The sequence below is a fragment of the Ornithorhynchus anatinus genome, chromosome 16 (genome assembly GCF_004115215.2).
Source record: "Ornithorhynchus anatinus isolate Pmale09 chromosome 16, mOrnAna1.pri.v4, whole genome shotgun sequence".
NCBI lineage: Eukaryota > Metazoa > Chordata > Mammalia > Monotremata > Ornithorhynchidae > Ornithorhynchus > Ornithorhynchus anatinus.
The window spans coordinates 36,295,190-36,315,237 of NC_041743.1; the positions used below are offsets into that span (position 1 = coordinate 36,295,190).

At 59.4% G+C, this 20,048-nt stretch overlaps 3 protein-coding genes across 3 annotated transcripts; 1 reads left to right on the forward strand and 2 right to left on the reverse strand.

Moving 5' to 3' along the window:
* Positions 1-1,923: 1,923 nt before the first annotated feature.
* Positions 1,924-7,704, reverse strand: LOC114817231 (twinkle protein, mitochondrial-like). The gene is made up of 5 exons (XM_029080531.1): positions 6,393-7,704; positions 4,581-4,821; positions 4,014-4,121; positions 3,179-3,320; positions 1,924-2,295 (listed from the first exon to the last, which is right to left on the reverse strand). The coding sequence occupies exons 1-5, from the start codon at positions 7,672-7,674 to the stop codon at positions 2,029-2,031; spliced, it is 2,040 nt and encodes a 679-aa protein (XP_028936364.1). The 5' UTR covers positions 7,675-7,704; the 3' UTR covers positions 1,924-2,028.
* A 2,544-nt stretch (positions 7,705-10,248) lies between these two features.
* LOC100081173 (twinkle protein, mitochondrial-like) lies at positions 10,249-16,126 on the reverse strand. The gene is made up of 5 exons (XM_029080533.2): positions 14,766-16,126; positions 13,587-13,827; positions 13,074-13,181; positions 12,497-12,638; positions 10,249-11,509 (listed from the first exon to the last, which is right to left on the reverse strand). The coding sequence occupies exons 1-5, from the start codon at positions 16,012-16,014 to the stop codon at positions 11,255-11,257; spliced, it is 1,995 nt and encodes a 664-aa protein (XP_028936366.1). The 5' UTR covers positions 16,015-16,126; the 3' UTR covers positions 10,249-11,254.
* A 20-nt stretch (positions 16,127-16,146) lies between these two features.
* Positions 16,147-17,606, forward strand: MRPL43 (mitochondrial ribosomal protein L43). The gene is made up of 3 exons (XM_001511996.6): positions 16,147-16,317; positions 16,457-16,563; positions 17,250-17,606. The coding sequence occupies exons 1-3, from the start codon at positions 16,187-16,189 to the stop codon at positions 17,507-17,509; spliced, it is 498 nt and encodes a 165-aa protein (XP_001512046.3). The 5' UTR covers positions 16,147-16,186; the 3' UTR covers positions 17,510-17,606.
* Positions 17,607-20,048: the final 2,442 nt, after the last annotated feature.

Genomic DNA, 20,048 nt, shown 5'->3' on the forward strand with positions numbered 1-20,048 from the left:
AAGTAGAACCCCCTCCGCGGGGCAACGCGCACGCGCGCCCCAAGCCGGAAGTGCCGCCCTCTCTCCGCTTCCCGCCTCGCGGCCTGCCACGAGCACTTCCGGTGGTGGCGCGCGGCTCCCTTCAACGGCCGCCGCCGCCCCTCCCCCCCCACCTGAGGCGCGCCCACCCGCTTTCTAAATAGCATTTTTTAAGGCGCTTACAATGTGCCAGTCACCGTACTAAGGAGGGGGATGGATGGAAAGAAACCGAGTCGGACGCAGCCCCCGTCCCACACGGGGCTCTCAATCTCAATCCCCATTTTAATAATGTTGGCATTTGTCAAGCGCTATGTGCAAAACCCCGTTCTAAGCGCTGCGGAGGAAACAAGGTGATCGGGTTGTCCCACGTGGGACTCACAGTCTTAATGCCCATTTTACAGATGAGGGAACTGAGGCCCAGAGAAGTGAAGTGACTCACCCCAAGACACGGGTGACGAGCGGGGATCTGAACCCATGATCTCTTTCCCCTGAGCTATGCTGCTTCTCCACTTTTACAGATTACAGATGAGGTAACTGAGGCCCCTGAAAGTGAAGCGACTCGTCCAAGGTCACACAGCCGACAAGTGGCGGCGCTGGGTTTAGATCCCATCATGACCTTCCCGCTCCCAGGCCCGGGTTCTCGCCACTACACCATGTTGCTTCTCTTCCCCTTCCAATAGGTCGGGCCCAATGCCCAGCACTGGGAGCTCAGAGAATGACCCCGATTGACTCACCTGCATCTGAGTTGACTGTGGCTCCTACGGGTCCCGAACGCCCCATTCCCCTCCCCCTGGGGTGCCGGTGCCACCCCCGGGGCAGGTAGGGCACCCGAGCGGAGGAGCCGTGCCGTTTGGGGGTTCAGGCCTCTACTGAGTGGCCTCCCCCCCGCGGGGCCTACGTTGGCCGGGGTCGCCTGGTTCCCTGTAGCCCCTGGTGTCTGGTCCAAGCAGGGCTTCTTGGGTTAAGGTCAAGTACTTACCAGTAACAGTTGTGGCATGAGTTGGACTAATACTGAGTTGCACACAGTAAGCGCTCAATAAATTTGATTGGTGAATAGATGTTTGAGAACTGGACAGTCACTTGAGCCCAGGGGGCTCATAGTGAGCATTCAGTAACTAAAACAGCCCCCAGGTAGGTTTAGGTGCCCCCTGTAAGCCCACCCCTTCCTGTTTAAGGCTAAGGGACTGGGATGCCCGTGTGCCAGGCTCTGGGTCTCAGCTCTGGCCGGTCAGGATGGATGGGTGGCCCTTGCGGGACTCAACGGACAACAGGGCCGAGGGTCCCTCCTGGAAGTGACTTCGTGGGTAGGGGCGGCTCCTGACAGACTGTCTCCACCTGGACACTGCTGTGGACGACTCAAGACCCCACAGTTTTGGAGGGCTGGGGCACAGTGACCCCCCACCCCCTAGCCTCTGGCCTTTCCAGGGGGAGGGTTCAGCTCCCTAGACTCCACTGAGATGGCTGGGCTCAGAGGGTTTGCTCAGTGGGAGGGGGACCCGGGGGACAGAGTGAACTGACAGCCTGTGTCGGGGTGCTGCTCCGGCTGCGGTGCCTCTCACGGGGGCCCAGAAGTGGAGGACAGATGGGATGTTACAAAATAAAGCTATTCTCGTAATAAACACAATTCAGCCCCAGGGCTAGAGAGGGTAAATCTCCGCAAGAGAGGAGGAGCTGGGGACCAGAGCCAGCCAACTATTCTGCCTCACTGGGGAAACACAGATGATCGAAGTGCAAGTAAAATCTTCAGTTCCCATATCCTCTCTACAAAAAGGAAGAATCTCAGTCCTGGGCCCCAAGGGGCAGCCCCTCCGAGGGAGGAGACGAGTTCATGATCTGACTGTCCATCACCTGTTGGTATCACAGCCAAGACCAGGAGGGAGAAAGAATGAGGAAGAGCCTGACCAGAACCGTCTAGCGCGACTTTATTCATGACACAAGATGCCCTCCTCGCCGCTCTCTGCGGAATTCCCCTTAGGGGATGTCAGTTCCAGGATCCAGGAACAGCTGACCTCACAGCTGGCCCACGACCTCCTCCTGGCTGTACTCTAGGTCCCTGGGGGAGACCAGATTGTTGCTGTCCTTCACCTTCTTGAGCCGAGCCTTGCCCTTGGCCTTAGCCGGAGTCGAGAAAGTCAACGAGGTCTTACTGAACTCCAGCGGGAAGGTGCCCACAGCCCCGTCAAAGCGGTTCTTGGCCACCTGCAGGTAGCGCTTGCCCGGTCCCGTTACTAGCTTCCTGTCCTGGAGGATGAGGACGTTGTCTGCCTCCTGGCTGGCCTGGGGTGGCGGGAAACATGAAGGTAGAGAAGTGGTTACCGTGTCGGAGGCCTGCTCAGACCCACATGTTAGGGGTAAATGGGCGCTGGGCAGCAGCAAGGGTTAACGCTCAGTAATACTTAAGAGCCCGGCCCATGGCCACCCAGAGGGAGGAGGCAGGAGCCAGACTCAAGAAGCTCAGAATAGCTGGGAAGCCCATGATTCCGATGCTGCTCTGCGGAGGCCAGCCGACATGACCGAAAGGGCTCAGTGTGGAGAAGGGAGAGATGCTCGAGTCTTCACAGCCTGGTGGACCAGCGGAGGAAAAGAAGGAAGAGGGAGGAGCAAAAAGGAGAGACAGGAGGAAGAGAAAAGAAGATGAAAGAAGAGCAGAGGAGGAAAAGGGAGAGGCAGGAGGAGGAGAAAGACAGATGGAAGAGGGAGAAGGAAAAGAGAAAAACAGGAGGAGGCCGGGGAAACTGCAATGGGGGGTAGTCAGAAGAGGCACGAATGAGCGATCAGAAAGAAGGCTGGCTGGGGAGCTAGGGATGAGACCTGGTGCTTGAGGGTGAGGGAGTCCATCTGCAGTTCTGGGGGAGCCTGTGTGGCCTGCAGCCCTGAGGCTAAGCGCTCCCCCCCCGGCCCCACATCTTGAAAAGCTCACACCCCTCAAATGAAATCTACTCAAATAATTGGAAAGTGACTTTCTGTACTACTCCCGGTGTCCAATCGGGAGGAGTCTGCTTTAGCCAGTGGTGGTGTTCAGCCCAGGATATCTTAAAGCCTCCCTCAACATGGGTGAAGACAGATAGGGGAAAACCCCGAATTCCCTGCTCTGGGCTGGGGTGAGCAGGACGGCCCCAGACCCTTATCAATGCCGGAGGGCCTGGCCCCGGCCCCTCACCTTGGATGATCCGGAGATAGACGCTATCTGCAGCTCTTTGTCGTCGTCCTCTTTGCGGGGGTGGATGACCAAGGTCACGTGGCAGCCGCTGTCAGTGGCAAACCTTCGAAATGCCCCGATGATGTTGTCCTGAGCCGAGAGTCTGTTAGGGCGACCCAGCCGTAAGAAAGAGGACGGTTGACATGGGGCCATGGGTCGGGGGGGCGGTCGAAGTTAACACTAATGGGGAGGGGAGACGGGCCCCAGATGTATCAGGGTGGCTGACCAGACTCCAGGTTCCCTCCTCAACCAAGTGTCCTGGACCCCACGGCCCCTCTTGGCCACGTAGGGCAGCAGCACCCGTCTCCCTCCCTCTCCGGCTCGGGTGATAAAAAGTAGGCAGGTGTCTGGCTCGGAAAGGTTAACGCTGAGGTGCCTCTGATGGGGGAGGTTCCCATTACCGGAGAGATCAGATCACCAACTTAATGGAAACAAAGTCGACTCTAGGTAAAGAGCTGGGGATTCCTCTACACCACAAAGACCTGCTGGGTGACTGATCACACAAACTGCAGGCAATGAAATGTGAGCCTGTGAGCGGGATGGGGGGCGTTTACTGGGGGTAGGGGGGTGGGGGGAGGGTGTATTTGTGGACAGTCATTCTGCAGACAGGGTTCTTTCTGCGAGGGTCTGCAGAGGCCCAGCTGCCACAGCGAGAAGGGAGAGGGTCCAGGGTCTCCAGGCTCCAGGGCCCCAGGGGACAGAGGAGAGAGAAGACCGGCTCCCCACTCCGGAGGCGGCAGCCCTGGGGGAGCTCCCCAGGGCACTTTGCCTGCCGGGGGGATGGGAGAGGGATCACCTGTCCGCCGACCGCTGCCCCTGGCCCATCATGAACTGCAGGTTGTCGACAACGACATGGGAGACGCCACGCATGGAGACGGCGTGGTGCATGGTGTCCACTACAGTCCTGGGAGAGGGTGAGATGAATACCTCAGGTCACACACACAGCTCAGGTGCCCAGACGTTTCCCTTCCTCACCACCTCCAGCGCCCCGGCCTAGGGTTTCCCAAGAACCCAGGAAACCGGGGCTCCTCTCAAGGGCTCTGGGATCCCAGCCAGGCCCGGAGACCTCTGCCCCCAACCAGAAATGGTTTCACCTGGATTTGAGGTGCTGGCCCGAAGGGTTGTCAGTAGCAACAATAGAATTTATTAAGCGCTTAGCGCCTGCAGAACATAGTACCGAGCGGTAGGGGAGAATATGCAAGCGGTGATTGGACATAGTCTAAGCCCCCGCACTGGTCAAAGAAGGGGTGGTGAAAGGAAGCATCCCGGGGATGGAGAATTCAGTGCCCCCAAAGAGCGGCCCCCCGCCAACGACTGACTGCCTCGGGGTCAGGTTCCATGGGTGGGCAGGGGGCTCACGTACTTGATGTTCTGTTGCCCGTGGAAAGTCATGAAGCGGAGCGGCAAGTCCTTGAATCGGTCAGTCCACACCTCGTACATGTCCGGCTCCTCCTCCAACCGCCCCCAGGAGAACTGAGTGAGCATGACCTGGAACAGCCGATCGACGCTGATCTCGAAGCTGCCCCACAGCGTGCACACACCCTGCATGCACAGGTCCAGCGAGTACTCGCCGATGAACGTCGTCTTCCCGCTGCCCGTCCGCCCTGGCCGGGGAGAGGGAGGGCGCGACGCGAGGGTGAGGGGTGCAAAATCCAGCTCACGACCATACGGGCAGGGAACGTGTCTGCTAATTCCGACGAACTGTGCTCTCCCAAGCGCTCAGAGGCTGTTCCGTGCAGGACCCTCCTGGCCGGGGCAATGGTGAGCCAAATGGCCTGGCAGGGGATGACAGGTGAAAGGAGGCGGCGATGCAGGAGCCTGAAACACCCCAAATAAGCAGGTCCTAACCCTGACACCACAGGGCTGGGAATTGGAAGACCTGAGTTCTAATTCCAGGTCTACCACTTTTCTGCTCTTTGACCTTAGGCAAGTCAGTTCCACGTGTCTCAGTTTCCTCATATGTAACATGAGGGTTAAATCCTCCACCCGCCGATTTGGACTGGGAGCCCCATGTGGTGGACAGGGACTGTGTCCAACCTATTTTACATCTACCCCAGCATTCAGTACAGGGCCTGGCACACAGTAAGCGCTTAACAGGTACCACAAAAAGGCAAAACCACAACGTGAAAAAAAGCAAACAAAAAAGCCACTATCTCCAGGGGTCTCGGGGCAGCAGGACGGGTGACTTGCTTCTTGCTGGCCCTCTCCGGCGCTTAGTACAAAGTATCACGTCGAAAAGCACCTCGGGAGAAACGACCACTCGCCGGCACCGTCCACCGTCCAGCCTCTGAGGACGGGACAGTCCTGCACCGAGCTGGCTGAGGCCCGACAGGGCGACTGTGGACATTCCAGTGTGAACCAGTTGCCCCTGGGCCGCTGACACTTTGCCAGGACCCGCAGAGGGCCGTCCCAGTGGGCAAGGGCCCAGGTTGGCCAACGTGGTCTCACCTCTATGTGGGCCAGCCTGGCAGACGGGGAAGGGGGCCGGCTGGAACTGAGGCAGGCTGGATAGGTAGGACTGGGCTTCGGATTTCCAGTCCAGGCTGGGTTCTTCCCATGACTCCTCCTGAAATCCTCCGGCCCTCGTTCAGGCTGCTAGCCTGGGTTTTTTCTAGCCCCCAAGCCCAGGAAGTATGGAACGGCTGAGTAATGTCGAGCTCCAGGGACGGTAATAATAATTTTGGTATTTGTTAAGCGCTTACTATGTGCAGAGCATTCTTCTAAGCGCTGGGGTAGATACAGGGTAATCAGGTTGTCCCACGTGAGGTTCACAGTTAATCCCCATTTTACAGAGGAGGTAACCGAGGCACAGAGAAGTGAAGTGACTTGCCCACAGTCACCCGGCTGACAAGTGGCAGAGCCGAAATTCGAACCCATGACCTCTGACTCCCAAGCCCCGGCTCTTTCCACTGAGCCACGCTTTTTCTCTAAGCCCACTGTGGGCAGGGAACTCTGTTCTATTGTTTTCTCCCCAGCGCTTGGTGCAACTATGTGCAGGGCACCGTGCTGAGCGCTTGGGAGAGTACAACAGAATCGGCAGACACATTCCCTGCCCATTTACGAACCGCTGAGTGACTGATCGAGTTCCCAGCAAGACCCAAGGAAGAGGACTTCACCAGACTGAAACCTGGGGCGGCGGAAATAAACGGGCAGACCCCACCCAGCACCGACTCACCGGTGAAGACGGTGAGCTCCCCTTTGCGATGCCCCTTCAGGAGGCGGTTGAGGTCCGGGAAGCGGCTCCACCGCACACCGGCCACCTGCTCGGCGTTGGCCAGGTTCTCCAGCACCCGTTTGTGCACCTGGGCTAATGAGATGATGGCCTTGTGGCCGACCGGCTGGGCCGCGTCCAGGATGCGGGGCAGGTTCAGGCCCCGGGCCAGGGCGTCCAGGGGCCGAGGCCGCCGCTCGCCGGGCACCACCAGCCAGCAGCGCTCCGGGTTCAGTTTGTCGGCGAAGAGCTTGGCCGCCTCCCAGGAGCCCGGCTCGTCGCCCAGCCACAGCACGATGCGCTCGAAGGGCTCCAGGTAGGGGAGCAGGGCCGGGGGCAGGCAGGCCGTGCCGCGGGGCAGGGCCAGCGTGGGCTTCCCCGTGGCCTGGTGCAGGGCCAGGCTGTCCAGCTCCCGGCCGGTCAGCACCACCTCGGCGTCCCGGGGGCCGATGAGCGGCAGGCCGAAGAGGTTCAGATAGGCGGCCGGCCGCGGCAGGGTGGTCTCCGCGTAGCGGACCCCGTCGCCCTGCCTCTCCGCCGCCAGCAGCTTCAGCCCGCGCAGCCCGCTCCCGCTCCGCGGGCAGAACCAGGGGAAGACGAGGCTGCGGGCCCCGCGCAAGTAGCGCACGGAGAAGCGCCTCAGCGTCGAGTCCGACAGGCGGGACAGGCCGAAGGCGGCCCGGGGAGCCTCCTCCTCCTCGGCCTCCCCGTCCGGCAGCTCCCAGAGGGGCAGGGCCCGGGCCCACAGGCGCCGCACGTCCTCCGCCTCCGCCTCGCCCAGGACCGGCTCCCCCGGCGGCTCCGCGGCCCCTTCCCCCGGCGGCTCCACGCGGGCCTGGAAGTCCCTCCAGCTGCCCTCCGCCAGGCTGGCGGTGCACAGGAAGCGGCCCGTCGTCTTCTCGATGTACAGGCTGCGGCGGGCGGCGGCCCCGGCCCCCTTCCCGCCCCCTCTGCCGGGCCCGGACGACCCTTCCTCCCCTCCCCCGCCGGCGAAGGGGCTGGGGACGTGGAAGCAGCAGTGGCCGTCGTGGAAGGGGATGCCGCGGGCCCGCAGGTAGCGGCGGATCTCGGTGACGGTCAGTGGCACCTCGGCCGGGTCGTCATCCGGCCGGGCGGGCTGGGCCTCCCTGTGGGAGGCCCGGGTCAGGGGGCCCTGGGGGAGGCCCCGGGGCTCCCCCCAGGCCCCGCGGAGGGCGAAGGCGGCCCGAACGGGGACCCAGGACGAGTCCCACCAGCGGCACCACATCGTCGGGGCGGGGGGGAAGGGGAGGGAAGGGGAGGGAAGGGGAGGGAAGGGGAGGGAAGGGGAGGGAAGGGGAGGGAAGGGGAGGGGGCGGCCTTCACGACCTCCGGCTCCTCGCCCCCTCCCGGCCCTCACGTGGCCGCCAAGGACGCCATGGCCGGACCCTCCCCCACCCCCACAAAGGGCTGCCCTCCGGCGCCGGAAGTCCCGCCCCCTGCCCTCCTCGCGCCCGGAGAGACGCCCACTTCCGGCGGCGGCGGCGCGCGCCGGGCCGTTGGGCGGCCATGGCGGCCCCTTCTACCCCTTTCTCCCCCCCCCCCATTCATTTCATTCATTCAGTAGTATTTATTGAGCGCTTACTATGTGCAGAGCACTGTGCTAAGCGCTTGGAATGAACAAGTCGGCAACAGATAGAGGCGGTCCCTGCCGTTTGACGGGCTTACAGTCTAATCGGGGGAGACAGACAAGAACAATGGCAATAGAGTCAAGGGGAAGAACATCTCGTAAAAACAATGGCAATTAAATAGAATCAAGGCGATGTACATTGAATGAATCTGTCCTTCACTTGGAGTAAACACAGTAACCAGAAGTCCCACTACTGAGTTTTCATTAAATCGTCCACGTAGGCCCTTCCTTCCCCACCTCTTCCTTTCGACCTCACTCCCTTTTTTACTCTGGCTCCTAGCAATTTTCCTGCCTCCTGTCATCCCAGCAGCCGCAATGAGCCAACACTTTATTTCTTCAAACTAAGCGACTGTAGTAACGGTAGAGATGACGGTAGCCGCTCATTCCCTCAGTCCTATTTATTGAGCGCTCACCGTGTGCAAAGCACCGTACTTACTAAGTGCCTGGGAGACTAAACTCTTCACAGTGAACAACCCCATTCCAGCCCACGACCATCTGAAGGGGGAGAGACACGTTAATATAGATATATGAGATATGCACATATAATAATAATGTTGGTATTTGTTAAGAGCTTAAATAATATAAGAATGTTGGTATTGGCTAAGCGCTTACTGTGTGCAGAGCACTGTTCTAAGCCCTGGGGTGGATACAGGGTCATCGGGTTGCCCCATGTGAGGCTCCCAGTCTTCATCCCCATTTAACAGATGAGGTCACTGAGGCACAGAGAAGTGAAGTGACTTGCCCAGTCACCCAGCTGACAAATGGCAGAGCTGGGATTTGAACCCATGACTTCTAACTCCCAAGCCCAGGCTCTTTCCACTGAGCCACGCTGCTTCTCTGAGATATACACATATAATAATAATGTCGGTATTTGTCAAGCCCTTACTCTGTGCAGAGCACTGTTCTAAGCGCTGGGGTAGATACAAGGTCATCAGGTTGTCCCAAGTGAGACTCACAGTCTTCATCCCCGTTTTACAGATGAGGGAACTGAGGCACAGAGCAGTTAAGTTGGTATTTGCAAAGCCCTATGTGCAGAGCACTGTTCTAAGCACTGGGGGAGATACAGGGTCATCAGGTTGCCCCACGTGAGGCTCACAGTCTTCATCCCCATTTTACAGAGGAGGGAACTGAGGGAAGTGAAGTTCGAACCCATGACCGCTGACTCCCAAGCCCGGGCTCTTTCCACTGAGCCACGCACATATGTGTTGTGGAATACATATGAAAGTTAATGTGTGCAGATCATTCATTCACTCAGTGGTATTTATTAAGCGCTTACTATGTGCAGAGCACTGTACTAAGCGCTTGGAATGGACAATTCGGCAACACACAGAGACAATCCCTGCCCCATAACGGGCTCACAGTCTAAACAGGGGAGACAGACGGCAAAGCAAAACAGAACAAAACAAAACAAGACAACATCATCAAGACTAACAGCTAGGAGGGAATACAGAGGTGGGAATTAGACACGATCCCTGCCTCTCATGGGGCTCACAGTCTAATATTAAGAATGGTATATCTTAAGCACTTACTAAGTGCCATGCACTGTTTTAAGGAGTGGGGTAGGTACAGGGTAATCAGGTTGTCCCTAAGGGGGCTCGCAATATTGAGCCCCATTTTGCAGATGAGGTAACTGAGGCACAGGGAAGTTAAATGACTTGCCTAAGTAGACTCACGGCACAGCAGGGATAAGAACCCGCAACCCCTGACTCCCAGGCCCCTGCTCCTTCCACTAGACCATGATGCTTCTCCGGAAGAAAAATTTCCCGGCAGCGTGTGGTTTGGACACTAAGTTCAAATCACTGGAAAATGTTGAGTGGGTGGCTGGAGGAAGTGCGGGGAAGAAGAGTTATTTCTAATGTTCAAAAATGGCCATGGCGAATTCTGCTTCTTCTGGTAAATTTAGGTGGGGCAGGGAGAGAGAAAAATTTGGATCCCACCAAATGCTAAGTGTTGGTGTATAGTGAATGCTTAAGAAATAACAACAACAACAACAAAAGGCTAAACAGGTTGGACATAGTCCATGTCCCATTTAGGGCTCAGTCTTAATCCCCATTTTACGATGAAGTAATGAGGCACAGGGTCACCCAGGAGGCAAGTGGCAGAGCTGGGATTAGAACCCATGTCCTCTGATACCCAGATCCGTGCCTTTTCCACAAGGCCATACTCCTCAAGTTTAAGGTTTTAAGCTTTTAATCAACTGAAGCAATAAATGACTCCTGGTGGCCAGAGCCGAGGACAGATGAATGGAAGCTGAAAGCCCAACTCTTTCAACACAAAAATTGCCAAAAAGATCAATGTGGGTTCCTCTCTGGAGGGCCCTAAGGCCTCGGAGCTGTGTTCAGCCCCGCGGGGAGGACTGAAGGGGCAGGGGCAGGGAGGGCCAAGTAGCCCAGGCTGACTTCATGGGCACAAGGTCCTGCCCCATACCCCCAGTGCCCTGACCTTTCTCGTTTGCACTGGGCACCCAAGAGACCAGGTCTCCTCTATTCATTTTTCAAAAATGGCCTGAAAAGCTTTGTGCGTTTGTGCCAGCGGGAGTGGATGGATGCCTCTGGCCTGTCTTGCTGGGGGTGGGGTGGCTTCTGGCTCAGACCCAAGGCTGCCGCCGACCGGTCACACCCTCTTCCTCCCCTTCACTGGCTGCAGCCCTGCCAGCCCCCATTCCAGTTTAGAGGGTTATGGGGGACCACAGGCCCTCGGCTCAGAGTCCCCTCCACTCCTGCCTGTCACTCCCACCTGCTGTCCTCCCCGCCTGCTCTCCTGTCCCCTGCTTCCTTGCTCTACGGAGCTGCAAACCTTCCCCCTACTCCAGCCCTCAGCGCCCGTGTCGTGGGGTCAGCCTGGCGGAGATCACGGCCCCGAGCCCCCACAGCTGAGTCAACCTCGTGGCCGAAGGTTCAAGTACTGCTGTCCAGACAGACAGATATGCTATGCCTGCCCTCAAGGTCCAGGGTCATACTGGCGCCCCAGGGCACCCAAGGCCAGAGGACCCGGAGACGGCCAATAGGACGAGGATGAGACCTGCCCCCCGGTAGCGAAGAGTGCCATGGAGCTGCTCTCTGGGGGGTAGGTAGACACCAACCCCTCCATCCCAGAGCCTGCTGCTCCCTGTCCTCATGCCCCAGTTCTTAGCTGGGGTGGTAGTGGGGTGGCCGGTGGCATCCGGGTACAGCTGACCTCACAGCTCCCCTGGGGCCTCCTCCTCCTTTCTGGCCCCCAGGACCTTGGGGGAGGCCAGATGGTTGCCGTCCTTCCCCTTCTTGGGCCGAGCCTTGCCCTTGACTGGGGGGGAGAAGGTCAACGAGGTCTTACAGAACTCCAGCGGGAAGGTGCCCAAATCCCCATCAAAGCGGTTCTTGGCCACCTGCAGGTAGCGCTTGCCTGGCGCCGTTACCAGCTTCCTGTCCTGGAGGATGAGGACGTTGTCTGCCACCTGGGGTGAAGGGACAATAAAGTGTGTATTCATTAATTCAATCGTATTTATTGAGCGCTTACTGTGTGCCAAGCACCATCCTAAGCACGAGGGAGAGTACAATATAACAACAGACACATTCCCTGCCCACAACGAGCTCACAGTCTAGAGGGGGAGACAGACATAAACACTAAATATGTGTGTTGGCGGGGGGTTACTATGAAAGTGGCTGCTCAGATAAATGTGTGTGACTGTATATATGAAAAGGATTCAATAGCGAGCACTTATCTCAGGAAATGGGTCAGAGCACGGTTTTTCCCTTACAACTGAAGAACCTCTCGGGGAGGAGCCAGGAAGGGGAGGCCTAGAATGGCTGGGAGGTCATGACCTTCCAGACTCTTTCTGGCAGGAGACTGACAGAAAGGATACAGTGTTGAGAAGAGAGATGCTCGAGTCTTGAGACCAGCAGATGAGGAGGAAAGAAAGGCAGACAGAAGAAGAGGAGACAAAGAAAGAGGAAGAGAAAGGAGGAGGCAGGCTGGGGATACTGCAGGGGGACTTGCTCGGGTATGTTGACGACTGGGAAGGCCAGAGAACCACATGGGAGTGATAAGAAAGAAGGCCAGCCAGGGAGCTAGGGGTGAGACCCAGCACCTGCCTGCCACTCTGGGGGCTCCTACAGCCCCGGGGACCCTCCCTTGGAGGACATTACTGAGGCTGAGCCCCCTCTTTCAGATTCCCTGGGAACCACAGCTTGAAAAGCACAAACCCAGGGCTCTCATCTCACAGAATAACTCCCCTCAAGTAATTGAAAAGTGACTTTGAGCACGCTCCCAATGTTGGCCAGTGTGGATGAGGCCATCCTGAGCCGGCAGTGTTGTCTAGCCTGGGGAACAGCTGGGCCCGGAACCCCCGAGTCGCCCACCCTGGGCTCCCTGCCCAGCCTGTCCTGAGCGGGGCAGCCCTGGACCTAAGCTGACCCTCGCAGGGCCCAGCTCACTAGCTCACCTCAGCCAACCTAGAAATGGAGTCTGCCTGCAGCTCTCTTTTGTCGTCCTCTTTATGGGGGTGGACGACCACGGTCACGTGGCAGCCGCTGTCGGTGGCGAACTTCCTCAGTGCCCCAATGACGTTGTCCTGGGTCGTGAGCCTGTCAGGCCGAGCCGGCCGCGGAGGGAGATTGGGAGAGGAGGAGAGGAGGTGGTGACGTGGGGCTCCGGAAAAGGCAGGAAGGGAGAGGGGGATTCCAGTTCTATCGGGGCGGCTGACCAGGCTACAGATTCTCTCCTCAACTAAGGGTCCCGGAAGCCGCTCCCCGCCCTCGTGGCCCCACTTGTCCAGGCCACATCACCTGTCTCCCTTTCTCCCTCCATCCCTGGCTCTGAAGCTTGGGAGAGAAGCAGGTAGGCCGGACCCTCCTTTTTGGGAGGTCTCTTCGCTCTCATGGATCAGGTAGGTAGGGGTGGCCTGGACACTCGCCAGAGCGAGGAAGGAACCAGGCTCTCTAGTCCCAGGGGCACCGAGGGAGAGGGCAACTGGTCACCTACTTTGGAGGCGGCAGGGCTGGGGTCGGGGGAGCGATTACCTGTCTGCCGACCGCTGCCTCTGTCCCATCACCAACTGCAGGTTGTCGATGATGACGTGGCAGATGTCATGCACGTGGACTGCAAGGTGCATGGTGTCCAACACAGTACTGGGGGAAGAGAGCAGGATGAGTTTTCGCTTGTGAGTGCGGCACGTACACACACACATGCACACACGTGCCTGGAGACTCCTCTTCCTCATCACCCCCGCCTAGACTTTGAGGAACACAGGAGACGAGGGCCTTGCTTAAATCCTTTGAAGTCCTATGCCCCTACCCAAAATGTTTTCAGAGGGTTTCAAGTCACCAGCCTGAATAGTTTTAAGTAGCAGCAGAAAGAGTATTTGCTAAGCGCTTAGTATGTGCAGAACGCTACTTAGCGCCGGCGAAAATACACATGTGGTTATTGGACATAGTCTAAGCCCCCACACTGACCAAAGAAGGGCTTCTCCCCCTGCCCCCCCGACTGACTGTGCACTGTGCGTCTCGGAGGTAAGGGGTGAAGGGCACACGCACTTGATGTTCTGCTGCCCGTGTAAGGTCATGAAGTAGAGCGGCAGGTCCTCGAATCTGTCGGCCCAAGCATCATCCTGGTTCGGCTCCTCCTCCAGCCGCCCCCGGGAGAACTGGGTGAGCATGACCTGGACTAGCCGCTCGTTGCCCATCTCGAAGCTGCCCCACAGCGTGCTCACGCCCTGCGTCCACAGGTCCAGCGAGTACTCACTGATGAACGTCGTCTTCCCGCTGCCCGTCCGCCCTGGCCGGGGAGAGGGAGGGTGCATTGTGTGGGTGAGGGACGGACCGGGGGCGGGACTTCTTGCACAGTGCCCAAACCCCATCCCCCAGACAAGGGCACAAGGGTCTCGGTCCCTCCTGGACCCAGCTGGCAGGAAGGTGGGCCGGCCAAGGGTGGGAATGCCTCCCCTAAATCCAACTTACCTATTCTTGGCCTCTTCAGCCCCCCAAGGACAAGCTCACTTGTCATGGGGCAATCCTGGCTGGTTTTAGCTTCTACTGTGGGGGGGAACGATCTGTGCAGGACCCTCATGGCCAGGGCAATAGTGACCCAATATGCTTGAAGGGGAAGGATTCAAGAAGGGAGGTGGAGATACGGAGGCCTGAAACAAACCTTTCTTCCCAGGATTCCCAGGCCAGCTCGGCACGACCCCCATCCTGTCCTTCTGCGGTACTTCCCCTATGCTTAGTGTGTTGCATTCAGGCTGGGTTCAGGTCAAAATTGGCTCTGAAGCTGGGGCAGATCGGCACCAAGCCAAACCCCACCGTGTCAGCTCGGGGGAGCGTGGGGGGCAGGATGGCTGAAGCCCAAGTGCACCTGGGCATATTCCAGCCTGGGCCAACTATCTCTCAACTCCAGTGGGCAAGGTCCCCAGCTGGCAGCTACGACCAACTTTCCACCTGCCATGGTCTCACAGCTGGACCTGAGGCAGGTTGGGTGCGATTAGGCTTCATTCATTCATCCATTCAAACGTATTCAGATTCCCAGTCCAGCCTGGGCTCTACCCACAGCCCACTCTGCAGTCCTCTGCCCTTGAGTGCAGGATCCGGCAGAAAGCCGTGGGAAAGGCTGGTTCCAGCCCAGGCCTTTTCTGAGACCCAAACCTGGGAAGCAGAAAGCAGGGATATGCCGTTTGGCACCCGGAGGAGTGTCAGGGAAGGGGAACTGGACACACTGACCCGTGACGATAGTGAGCTCCCCCTTACGATGTCCCTTCAAGAGGCGGTTCAGGTCCGGGAAGCGGCTCCACCGCACACCGGCCACCTGCTCGGCGTTGGCTAGTTCCATCAGCACTTCGTCACAGACCTGGCGGAAAGAAATGATGCCCTTGGGGCAGTGGGCCGGCTGGGCCGCGCCCAGGATGTGGGGCAGGTTCAGGCCCCGGGCCAGGGCGTCCAGGGGCCGAGGCCGCCGCTCGCCGGGCACCACCAGCCAGCAGCGCTCTGGGTTCAGCTTGCGGGCGAAGAGCTTGGCCGCCTCCCAGGCGCGCAGGTCATCGCCCAGCCACAGCACGATGCGCTCGAAGGGCTCCAGGTAGGGGAGCAGGGCCGGAGGCAGGGAGGCCGTGCCGCGGGGCAGGGCCAGCGTGGGCTTCCCCGTGGCCTGGTGCAGGGCCAGGCTGTCCAGCTCCCGGCCGGTCAGCACCACCTCGGCGTCCCGGCGGCCGATGAGCGGCAGGCCGAAGAGGTTCAGATAGGCGGCCGGCCGCGGCAGGGTGGTCTCCGCGTAGCGGACCCCGTCGCCCTCGCACTCTGCCGCCAGCAGCTTCAGCCCGCGCAGCCCGCTCCCGCTACGGGGGCAGAACCAGGGGAAGACGAGGCTGCGGGCCCCGCGCAAGTAGCGCACGGAGAAGCGCCTCAGCGTCGAGTCCGACACGTCGGACAGGCCGAAGGCGGCCCGGGCCCGCAGGGCCTCGGACTCCTCCTCGTCCTCCCAGTCCGGCAGCTCCCAGAGGGGCAGGGCCCGGGCCCACAGGCGCCGCACGTCCTCGGCGTCGGCCGGGCCCAGGACCGGCTCCCCCGGCGGCTCCGCGGCCCCTTCCCCCGGCAGCTCCACGTGGGCCTGGAAGTCCTGCCAGCTGCCCTCCGCCAGGCTGGCGGTGCACAGGAAGCGGCCCGTCGTCTTGTCGATGCACAGGCTGCGGCGGGCGGCCTCCCCTTCCCGGCCGGCGAAGGGGCTGGGGACGCGGAGGCAGCAGTGGCCGTCGTGGAAGGGGATGCCGCGGGCCCGCAGGTACTGGCAGATTTCGGTCAGAGTCACGGGCACCTCCCTCAACTTGAGAAGGGGCAGGGGCTTCTTCCTCACCCAACGCCGGGCGGGCCGGGCCAGGGGGTCCCGGGGGAGGCCCCAGGGCTCCCCCCAGGCCCCGCGGAGGGCGAGCAGGGGCCGGGCAGGGCGCCAGGGAGCAGCGCAGGGGCGGATCCACATGGCGAGGACGGGAGCGGGTGGGGCAGAGAGCTGCCCGGCCTGCCTTTCCCCGACGCCTCCCTCCTAGTTGGCCACGGTGCCACTCCTGACCCCGGAAGGAGTCCCGGGAAGTCCCGCCCTCCGCCTCCCGCCCCGGCCGGGGCCCCCCTCGCCTGGCAGTCGGGGACCGGCCATGACGGCCCGCGGCACCGCCAGCCGCTTCCTCACCAGCGTCTTGCACAACGGGCTCGGCCGCTACGTGCAGCAGCTGCAGCGGCTCAGCCTCAGCTTCAGCAAGGACGCGCAGACCTCCCGCGGCGTCAGGTGCGGCGGGGTCCCCGCCCCCCTGAGCACTGACCCCGATGGGGCCGGCCCGGTGGAGGGGGGTGGGAGGTGGGGGGCGGCCCCGGGGCGAGGGGAGGAGGATCCGGGCCCCGGGTGACCGGGCAGGGCTCCCCCGCAGGGAGTACATAGAGACGCGGATCGTGGACTTCGCCAGGCGGAATCCCGGGGTCGTGGTGTACCTCAACCCCAGGCCCTGCCGCGTGCCCAAGCTGGTGACCGAGTACCGTGAGTCGGGGTCCCGGGGGACGGGAAGGAAGGGGGAGGAAGCTGGACCCGCGGAGATCCGGGACTGGTGGGGAGAACCGCCCTCCCGCTGGGGATTTTCTTTCTCAAAGCAGCCTGCCCAACCTGGGCCCGGGGCCACCTTTCCTTCCTCCTCTTCTCCCCCTCCGAGCTCCTTAACAGTCAAGTCCCGTCCCTTGGGTTTGGGGACCGCCCGGGAAAGGCCACCCCGACCGTGGAGTGGGCCGACTCCCCTCCTCCACTTCTCCCTCCAGCCACCACCCCCCCGAAAGCTCGTTGTGGGCAGGGAACGTGGCCGTTTGTGGCTGAATTGTACTTTCCCAACCAGTTAGTACAGTGCTCTGCACACAGTAAATACAATCGAATGAATGAAATCCCGGGAGCTTTACGCAGGTGAAGGAGAAAAGTCCATTCTGCAGAGGAAACGGTGACCACCTCCTTTTCCTGCGGCCCTTCTTTCTCCCCAGTCCCACAGACACAAATACAGGGGCCCGGCAGGGGTGCTTGGCGTGTTAAATTAAACCACTTCGGTTCCTAGTGGTCTCTAGAGTAGGCCCCGGGCCAGCAAGGGCAGACATCTGGGCCTGGTTGGCCAGCCGATCGGCCCCGGGTAGCTGGGGTGGCTTCCCCGCTCCCTAACGCTGATGCCCGCTCGACCATCTCCACAGTGAACGGTGCAGTGAGAGAGGAGCCCATCACCAGTAAGAATGTGGATGAGATTGCCGAACTGATCCAGACCCGGGCTAACCAGTCCGGGCTGGAGATCATCCGTATCCGGAAGCCTTACCACACAGACACGCCGAGCATTCAGGGTCAGTGGCATCCATTCACCAACAAGCCTCCGACGCTGACTGTAAGGGACCTCCAGAGAAATGGCGGGTCAGGGCGCCGTGGGAATGAGAGGACTGAAGGGAAAGTGACTGAGTGAAGCGCTCTAACTTTCGGTCTCCCTCCCTAGCCTTTTTATTGGTATTACTCTGTGAATAAAGTTATTGGCGGTGAGTCTCTCCGGTGTAAGCAGGACAGTCTGGCTTCGTGATCTCCATCTTGTGACTTTTCTTTCCCCCTTTTAATGGACAAAGAGAAAAGTTCCCTAATCCTTAGCTTCCCCCAGGGATTTACGTGCAATCCAGAAAGATCCCCTGGGAAGAAGCTAGCCATGGATGTGTTTGTGGGTATTGGTTAAGTGCTGTGTGCCAAGCGCTGGTATAGATAAAAGATAATCAGGTTGGGCACAGTTCCTGTCCCACATGGGGCTCATACCCTTAATCCCCATTTTACCAGTGAGGTAACTGAAACTTAGAGAAGCAAAGTGACTTGCCCAAGGTCACACAGCAGACATGTAGTGGGGCCAAGATTAGAATCCAGGTCTTTCGGACTGCCAGGCCCCAGGCTCTATCCACTAAGCCAAGCTGTTTCTTCAGTATTTCCCCTGGAGCTTTGGGCTGAGTCCCGTCAGGGTGGGATTCCCAAGTTTGGCTCCTCTGCATCTGGGGCCAGGTCTGGTCCAGCAGTCCCCTGGGGTGGGTGCGTGGAAGGGGGTATGGCTCTCATCTCACCGCCTGTTGTGCCAGGGACAGATGGGACTGATTGGAGAGCAGCCTCTGGGTGCCCTGACCCGTCTGCTTCTGTGCGGCAGAGCTAACGCTGGTCGGGGGATTGGGAGCCCCTGCAGGATCCACTGCCACAGCTCAGCGCGACGCAGTGGCACCTCAGGGAACGGGAGACCGTATGACTGGTTGTTGGGGCACTTGCTGGGACTTGTAGTCCCAGCAGGCCTCTGTGGATGTGTGTGTGAAATATTGTACCTTGGGGCCGGGGGGTGGCAGAGCCAAGCCGCTTCCTGAGAAGCCGGCAGAAATGCCGGGGAGGGGAGGGGGCTGCTGGCCCAAGCCCAGCTCCCCCCAATTGCCTGAGCTTCTGCTGGAATCTTGTCAGGTATAAATGGTCTCTTGCCCCCCAAAAGACAGAGGCCTGGAGGTAGCATGTGGATGAGAGTCGTGCTTGATTTGATTATCTACATGTCCTGCTCTGGTGCTTAGCATGGAGTAAGTGATTAATAAATACCATTTTATAGTCACCAGGTCCAGCTTTCTGACCCAAGCCCCCCCTCTGCCTCTTTGGGACCCCCAGGGCTGCCCATGATCTGTAGCTTTAGTTCAGCCCCCACAAAAGGTGGAGAAGCTCCACCTTGGCTTCCCATGTCACCCCAGAACAGGGTAGCCTTAGGAAAAGCAGCAACCCAGCCTGAAAGACCAGCTCCCCTGGGACCAACCTGCAGTGCTTAGGGCTAAACATCGATGCTGTTACTGCCGGCTGCCTGTCAAGGAGGGAGCTTGAATGGTGGAGCGCAAGCAAATGGAAGGGAAGGAGCAGCTTGTAGCACTTCAGAACCTCCCTGGGGCTTCCCAGGATGCTGCGGGGAGGCAAGGGATCAGGGGAAAAACGGGAAGGTGAGTGTGCAGATCCCAGGAGGGGAGGTAGTGAGAATCTACTCACCAGCAGGGTCTCTGCAGGGCTTCCAGTCACCGACGTGTGACTCCCGGAACCAACTGGGCTCGTGGGGGCAGGCCTGAGGCGAGGGGCACAGTGTGGGACTTGCAGGGGTGGGCCTGAATCAAGGGGCACGGTGTGGGACCCTCGGGAGAGCCCAGCTACTCCCACCTCCCAGAAAAGGGCTAGGGTTTGCCCTGGCTTCCTCCCGGGTCTGTGCCGCTCATGGCTTCCAAACCAAGCCTGGCCTCCTGGGTTACATTCTGTGCTCAGCAGCAGCAGGAACAGTATTTACCAAGTGTCCACAGGGTGCTAAGCACTGGGGGAAAAATACAAGTTTGAGAGTTAGACGCCATTCCCAGTCTCCAGCGGGCGCACACTGTACAAGGGCTCAGCACAGTGGCTAGTCCATAAGTATTCAATAAATATAACAATCACCTCACCTCTCTAGGCGCTTAGTGGGTGAAGAGCACTGTACTAAGCACTTACAGTACTACAATACAGAGTTGGTAGACCTTTTCCCCTTCCGCAAGGAGCTTGGACTAGAGTCTCCAGCCAGATTGGGGTGCCTTGGGTACCCCCAGTCCAACCTTCTCTGTTTAAACTTAAGGGACTGGCAGCCCTATCTGACAGACCTGGCTACTGTACCAGGCTCCGGGGCTCAGGTCAGGCAGGCCGGAAGGCCTGTACTGAGCTCAGTGGGCTACAGGGCCCAGACACTCGCTTCTGGGTGTAACTGTGTGGGCGAGGAAGGGTAGATGCAGCTCTGGGCAAGCTGTCTCCCCCAGAACTCCCTGCAGGAATAACTATGATATTTGTTAAGGGTTTACTATGTGCCAAGCACTGTTTTAAGCACCAGGGAGGATACGAAATAATCAGGTCCCACATAGGGTTCACAGTCTAAGTAGGAAGGAGAATGGGTATTATCCTCTCTCTGCAAAGGAGAGCGCTGAGACACAGAGAAGCGACTTGCC